The 8001-nt window shown below is 48.1% G+C and overlaps 1 protein-coding gene across 1 annotated transcript; it reads right to left on the reverse strand.

The window, feature by feature from the left end:
* Window positions 1-7025: 7025 nt before the first annotated feature.
* On the reverse strand, window positions 7026-7752 carry LOC138510884 (GTP-binding nuclear protein Ran-like). The gene has a single exon (XM_069626537.1). It carries the CDS (start codon window positions 7737-7739, stop codon window positions 7041-7043), a length of 699 nt encoding a protein of 232 aa, XP_069482638.1. The 5' UTR covers window positions 7740-7752; the 3' UTR covers window positions 7026-7040.
* Window positions 7753-8001: the final 249 nt, after the last annotated feature.

Raw genomic sequence — 8001 nt, forward strand, 5'->3', positions numbered from 1 at the left:
AGTTTGTAGGTCTGTCATTATACCGTTTAATGACCCAGTAGACTGTGCTGTTGCTTTCCCTCTTATCACCATCTTAAACGCCTCCCAGAGTGTGCCGGCCGACTCAACGCTTCCATTATTTAATTCAAAGTACTCTTGTATGGCAACCCTCAGGTCTTCCCTAAATATGGTGTCCTTGAGAGCTTCAGCTCGAAGTCTCCAGGTCGGTATTCTGGGCATGGGTGGCGAAATCTGCCACATCACCACAAGAGGAGTGTGGTGTGGGAGAAATACCTTCTGGTTTCCATGGTTTCCATGTCTTTACGCTGAGTGTATTTACTGTGTGGGTCTCCTCCATGCATTAAATGCATCGGAGCACTTCTGTTGCTTCCCAGTCCCTCTCCCATCGCGACGTTCACCTCAGCACCTTCCTCATTCCCCCGATACAGCCCCGCTTCCCCCTCTTCTGCTGCATGTCACTAACATTGCTTCGGTGGTCTCCCCCTTGAACATCCCCAAATCGCCCTAAACCGACTCGCTCCCTGTCTGCTTTTTTATACACACTCCTTTCCCCACTGATCGGTTCTTTACCGTGCTACAAATGTGGCATGGCAAAGACCCGCATTGCAGCAAAGACATGTCACCAGTTCCAGCACTTGGGTGACAGTATTTATTTCTTCTTCTTCTTCTTCTTCTTCTTCTTCTTCTTCTTCTTCTTCTTCTTCTTCTTCCTCTTCCTCTTCCTCTTCCTCTTCCTCTTCCTCTTCCTCTTCCTCTTCTTCTTCTTCTTCTTCTTCTTCTTCTTCTTCTTCTTCTTCTTCTTCTTCTTCTTCTTCTCCTTGTATTACCTGACACTTGTCCATTGGCCTCAGGGTGCACATCAAAAGACGAACAATACAAGACAATACATTACATGTACCATGGTATCAGACACTAGTATGTAGTCCAACCTGGTGTATAAGTCCTGTGGGGCTGTGTAACAAGAGTACCCCCTACAACCCTGCCCTCCTTGAGTTGGAAGTTTCTTATAAGTGCGATCAGGGTTTTTGCTGCCGGGCTGGGCCTGGTCAATTTGTCGTCTGATCTATCCATCTTGGGGTATAGGGTACAATTAAAGTCCCCCCTGACTATGACCTCTCCTTCGTCGTTGTTCGGGACATAGATATTAATCAGATTAAACATTTTATTGCCCACCATCCCTTTTACCAACACCATTCTACCATCCTCCTTTACCTCCTGTCGTAGCAATTTGAATGGGACGTGGGGCGCGATCCATATGAGGAACCCCCTGGCATATACTGAGTATGTAGCTCTTATTGTGGTCCCTTTCCATTTTCTCTTCATCACTTCTAGTTTCTCTTTGACTAAGTGCATTTCCTGTAGCAGCGCTATGTCTATCTTTTGCCGTTGTAGGTACATCATAACTTTATTGCGTTTGATATAGGTGTTTAACCTGACATTCCAGGTCACAATTCTAAAATCCCCAATCTCAGCTATATCCTACTCCACCCACCCTTCTTCCCATCCTCTTCCTATACAGGATTAACTGCACTTGTGGACAAACCATGATGTGCTCCTGTTTCCTCTTCATTTTCTCCCGCCTTACCCTTTTCCCTCCCCCAACCAAACTTCCCATGCTACCCCCCACTGCCCTCCAACCCAACTCCCCCCCCCAACTGTTGCCCAGCTCCATCCCTGGATCTCAGGCTCCCCTACTTCTCGACCTCCACCTTGCAGCTGCAGGTGAGGGTCGCTGCAGGTGGATTTTACACTACAATATCCTCCCTAAACTACTCTATAGTGATAGAGCCCGGACTACATTGCTGCCCCCTTGTTTAATCTCCAGTGCACCTCCAGTGGCCATCACTTCACATCAACCCCTCATTTCCAGCCCTTTATCTTAATTGAGGGATAAAACGGCGGTTCACTTTTCGTTCTCCTTCGATGCGCGTTCTGCTGCTTCATCTGAAAAGTTCTTCCAGTCCAACCACTTGGTTGCGTCTTCCGGGGTCTCAAAGAAGAGTAATTTGCCGCCATGTTGAACCCTGAGTCTTGCTGGATAGAGCAGCCTGTATTTCAGGTTGGAGTCTCGCAGCCGTCTCTTAACCGATATGAAGTTCAGGCGTCATTTGTGTACCAGGAATGTGTAATCTGGGTATGCTGTGATGGTCGCCGACGCTCTAGAGATTGTTCCACCCTTCCTGAAGTATTCCAGAATCTTTTCTCTGTCTCTATAACACAGTATCTTGGCTATGATCGGGCGAGGCGGGGCTCCGGGCGGTGGTTTCCTTGTCTGGGCCCTGTGTGCCCTTTCCACTGCAAATCCTTGAGATAGCGTGCCTGCGCCTATCTCTTGTAGTGTCATGGCCTCGATGTACTTGGTGGGGTCAGGGTTCTCCTCACCTTCAGGCAGTCCCACAATACGTATGTTGTTCCTTCTCGCCCTCCCTTCCGCTTCATCAACCCTGTTTTCTAGATTGTCCACCTTCTGTTGCAGAATATGTATCTCCCTTCTATTTTCTTTGCTGGTTTCCGTGGTGGCTTTCATCTCTTTTTCCAGTGTGCCGGTTCGTTCGGCTATAGCCCTGACATCATATCTTAACGGATTGACGTCCACACTAACCGCATCTATTTTGACTTCCAAGGAATTTTGCACTTCGTCCAGTTTGGTCTCCCAGGCGGCTTTCAGTGCCGCAATGGCCTCCAGGATTCTCTGATTTTCTCTCGGTGCCTCGTCTCTCCCTGGTGGGGTGCGCCCATGGGGGCTGGCTCCTTCTCCAATTGGACTTGGTTTAGCGAATCTGTCCAGCAATGACTGCTTTACTTTGGATTTGGCCCCTTTAGTCGACATCTCGAGCATGTGGGTTGCCTTAGTGTCAGGCTTTCGCGTCCCATGTGTTTCTGAGACCCTGTGTCTGTAGACTGCTGCCCGGGCCTTCCCTGTCACTGTTAGTTCAGCATTCACTGCCTTCTACCTTTATTATGGGTCTTCTGTTAATCAGGCCTTTATTGTGGTTGATATGAGGCACCTCCCCTCAGAAGGTATGAACAGTGTCTGGCGCCCCCTGTTGTTTATCTGTTGGTGGGTTCCTTCTATTGAGTCTCAGCACTTCCCTGAATCCACTCTGCTGCCCCATTTACTTTTGGGTCCACAACTGTATATGGGATGACTCAGGTCTTGTTTCCTCCCATGCATAATACTGCGTGTGGCACCCGGGCCCCAGGGTCCAGTCTGGGTGTGCATGTTGATGGTGCAGCGGGGCTCTGCTGTGCGGCAGTTCTTGATGGCGCTACTTTATTGTCTCCCACTAGGGCACAGCTGTAGCTCGCTCCCTCTCACACAGCGCTGCCCTTTTATCCACTTCGGTGTCTGTTGTGGGGGATATCCGCAAGCAGGCCTCCATAAGGACCTGCGTGTCTCCGGTGCACGCGTATCCCAGCAGGTCCCTCTTACTGGATGGTGGTCGTGGGAGAGCGTGGGGCCCGGTACCACCTTTGCAGGCCATTCCAGCCTGTCTCTTGCACGGAACTTCTGGTCCCCTCCGCCCTTGGGCTGCCGTGTCAGCTACAGCTGATGTGCGCCTTCCGCGCTTAGCCTGTGCCGGAGCTCCTGTTTCTTGTGCAACATTGTTGCACGTGACACTCCACGGTATTCCTCTCACCAGTCTCCGACCTGCTGAGCCCTTCTGAAGCCGCACTCTTCCCCATGGATGGTGGGGGGGCGCAGACAGCGCGCTTCTCCGAACTCCGCTCCGAGGTATAGTAGGTCCTTCGTAGCCACCCGCACTTAGGGATGATATGTGGGGCTTTGCCTGAAGTTGAGCTGGTGTGCCGTTCCGTGCCCCAGCCCCACCTCTGTGTTTCGGTGCCTGGTAGCCCCGGTCGCCCACGCCGCTCACTGGTGTGAGATTGGTCCGGGTCCCATTGTTCTCATGGCGTCCGCCATCTTGGATTTATACGAGTGCGACCCTCCTCTGCTTTTTCCTCCCAGAGGCACCTTTCCTTCGCATGCTCCTGGCATCAGATATCAAGCTTCTGGTCTCCTCTGGTTCACACGTATGGGGATGCTACTATTGTCCATCACACGCACGCTGAGGTGCACTTTTTTGTCGGATCCGTGTCGGATGGACGGGAGCTTCTCCGAATCCACGTCCTCTTACATGGCTCTTAAGCCATGCCCCCAATGAGGGACATAATTGACTTTACTCTGCTTTGTCAAGTCCACCAATCCTAATGTAAGTTACATCAGGGCTTTCCAGGGACATCTAGGGCAATAGTGACCTCCCATTTGGCAGGCCTGGGTCAGTACTAAAGGACCGAAGAAAGGAGCCACAGACTGAAGAGTGGCTGGCCCAAGACAGTTGTAGAGTGTTAGGAGATGGAGCGATGGAGAGACTTGTAAAGGGAGAAAAAGCAACTTTGGCAAAGGTAGGAGGAAGCAGCAGCAGGAACTAGAGCTGGAGCCAAGTAATCAAAGAGAGGTGACCAAAGAAGGTGACGTTGATCAGCAGAAGAGTAGGAAGGACTCAAGGTGGAGTGATGGGTGAATGTGATACAAGAGCTTTGGTGTGATAGCTGGAGAGCTGAATAGGAAAGTTTTGGGGTAGAAAAAGAGAATTGGAAAGTGTAAGGTGTGGTTTCAAAGCATGGTGGCATGAAAAAGTAGCATGGAAGTTGCTGGAAAGAACAAGAGTAGGGTACTGAGGTGATGATGTTTCTTTTAGTGCAAAGAGAATAATAGGGCAAGACCAAGGGGATGCTGAGAGACACCGTACAAAATGTATTGGCAGACGAGGGAGTAACAGAGTTGGGATTTTTCTGGATAAGCAAACATTTGTGAAATGTGATAGATATGGAAAGCAGAACAGGCAGGTGTGGGTTATGGATCACCAGACATGGGGTGCAGGTTGTTCAAAGTAAAAATCTGGAAACATTAGTGAAGGTGTTGAGAAGGGTGAGTAGGAGGAGTTTGGCAAGGAGAAAGGTTAAGAAATTAGGTAGATTGAGAAGCGGCCATGTGAGGCCTATGTTAATGAAATTAATGAGGACGGCTTAAACAAGGAGCTCGGTGTAGGAGTAAAAGTGGCCTCCACGTGCATGATGGGTAAATGTGAGGCAGGAGATGGAATGGGCATGTGGCGAATTGTTAAGGAAGAGAAAGAGAGAGAGAGAGAGAGAGAGAGAGAGAGAGACCGAGCAGGCTGGTCGGCATAAGCTCTAAGATATGACATTAATGAAGTAGAGACTGAGTAGTTGGCCACCCGCTTGACCTTCCACTCTTTTATGGCAAGCATCTGGGGCTCTGGGAGCTACCACAGCCTCCACCCTCTTTCCTCTGCCATATTACATTGGGCCAAAAGTAGAAGAGTACATTGACGAGGCACAAAGTTCTTTGTGCCTGAAAGGAGGGAATCACCCAAGAACAAGAAAGGCCAAGACACGGAAAAACAAGAGGAATGGGAAGCCGTCTCCTTGAGGCTTCTACTAGGATGTGGTCTCCTAGGAAGCCCAAACCAAGAGAAGAAATGAGGCGCTGTGAAAACCCACAAACAGTACCAGAAAATATTCCAGAAAGACTCTCCTAACCAAGTTAGAACCTCTAGACAGAGGAAAAGCAAAGCTGGACGTTTAGTTAACCATGAATCATTAGTTTTACATTGGGGCATATTACAAGTATGCCAGCCCAGAACAATGGTGCCAGTAAGATTACCTGCACTGTTGTTTTCAGACCGGCATACTACAGGTCTGCCTGCCGGAGCCGCTGTGCCTGACAGGTCTGACTGTGCCGGGCACAGCGGACACAGTAGGCAGACCGTCATGTAAGCACCGGCACCATTAGCAACGGTGCCGGTGTTTCCCTGGTACTGGACTCTATGGGAATGGGGACTTAGAATCAAGCAGCGCCTGATTTTCCGGGCCACCAGGGTTTTAATCTCCCGGTGGTACTGGGAAGTCAGGCACCGGTAAATATTTAGGATTCCGGCGGCAATCCACCGGTAGCACCGGCAGGGTTACCGCCGGACCCGTAATGATCCCCATTGACTTTTTTTTTTTAAAAAGTCGGGTTTTAAAATATTTTATTAGCCAATATTTGGACATTGGGTCCGTATGAGTCCAAGCTCTCCAACATTTTAATTCCCATATTACAAACCATTCACAACGCAATCTATTTTACTGAATATTCCATCTCTGTACACACCCCGGATGACAGCTGAAGGCACCCAAATCATCATTTTGCCAAATCAATCAAAATGAAAAGCTAGAATTGGCGTGAAAAAGTGGCATCCGTTTGGACACGTATGAACCAGCTGCAACTTGTATGCCATGTTCCAAAAATACCAAAGCCAGCGGTTACAACAGCAGTAATGTTTTAGACTGCCCTATATGCCCCTTTTCCCAGCAGAGGTCCAAAAGACAGACAGGAGTAGGAATGACTTGTCAAATAGTTAACATCTGCAGCTGCAGAAAAGAGCAACATTTCAGCATGGTTTAACCGGCCAACATGGAGTCACCTTCACACTAACCAGCAGAGCAACAAGTCCTTTCAAGTAGCATGTTCAATACACAGGCTAATGCACTAGTGTCTTTACAGTGCCACAGAACCAGAAAATCAATTAAAACAAACAGAAAACAGTACTGGTGGTTCCACAAGAACTGCATCCTTAAAAGAAGTACTTACAGTGTATAAAAGTTCACTTGTTAAGGTATTTGAAATACAACTTTATTATGGTCTAAACGAAAAAAAGGAACGGGAATGACAACAACAAACGGGGTTCACCACTGAAGTGATGTGACTGTAGCAGTCTTTAAATTAGATTTTAAACTTGAGGGGTAAAGTAATTGCAGTCCAAAACAGATAAATATGCAGGTCCAAAATATAAAGGAATTAATTTTACTGTCACATTCACTCTGAAGCCCATTCATCTCCTTCAGCATTTCAAAGATGAAGCACATGTTCTGCTCAGCTAGATAATAAAGGGGCAAACACGCTGCACCATCGACATCACAGGACAGGTGCCTATAAAACTAGAGTTCTGACGCTGGGCTCCAGCCGCACTCCCTCACAGATCGTCGTCTTCATCTGGCAGTGCAGTGGTTTGGGCAATCTGTAAATCTTGTTCATGCTGTGCTGCCAATGCCTGGTCCATAACAACTTCAGGGGGTGCAAGGGCAGGCATTGCTACAAACTCCAAGTTGGGATCACCAATTAGCTTTCTTGCAAGCCACAGGAATGGTTTTTCAAAGTTGTAGTTACTCTTGGCAGAAATATCGTAGTACTGGAGATTCTTCTTCCTGTGGAAGACTATGGATTTCGCCTTCACTTTCCTGTCTTTAATATCCACTTTGTTGCCACACAGCACAATGGGGATGTTTTCACAGACTCGCACGAGATCTCGATGCCAGTTGGGGACATTCTTATATGTGACTCTTGATGTGACGTCAAACATGATTATGGCACACTGAGCTTGTATGTAGTAGCCATCTCGAAGACCCCCGAACTTCTCCTGTCCAGCAGTGTCACATACATTGAATTTGATGGGCCCTCGGTTAGTGTGGAAAACCAGAGAATGTACTTCTACGCCCAATGTTGCAATATATTTCTTTTTGAATTCACCAGTCAAGTGGCGTTTCATGAAGGTCGTTTTGCCGGTGCCTCCATCTCCAACTAAAACGAGCTTGAACTGGACCTGCGGGTCTCCCTGTGAAGCCATGGTGCGCAGAGGAGATCTTCCAGAAGAGTCGGAGCGGCTGCCCCCCATTGACTGTTAATTAATCCTGATCATTTATGGAATCTGGACTTTTAGTTGAACTTCCCTCCTTTCACATTCTTTCTTTATTTTGTGCCACATTGTATTGTTTCCCTATTAAAACTTTAACTCTGATCACCTTTGTTGTGTCTTCTCACGAGCTCCATGTCCACCTGGTGACAGGAAACATTGCTGCTTTTTCAGCTAATGGTCATTCTCATGCCCTGAACCTGTTAAGTAGGTTTCCCATAGAAAATAAACCCAATAAATATCT

This window comes from Ambystoma mexicanum, chromosome 6p (assembly GCF_040938575.1).
Source record: "Ambystoma mexicanum isolate Mex_15411 chromosome 6p, UKY_AmexF1_1, whole genome shotgun sequence".
Taxonomy (NCBI): Eukaryota; Metazoa; Chordata; class Amphibia; order Caudata; family Ambystomatidae; genus Ambystoma; species Ambystoma mexicanum.

Coding starts and splice junctions, on each gene's coding strand:
- LOC138510884 (XM_069626537.1), bottom strand. CDS start 7,739: ATGGGGGGCAGCCGCTCCGACTCTTCTGGAAGATCTCCTCTGCGCACC.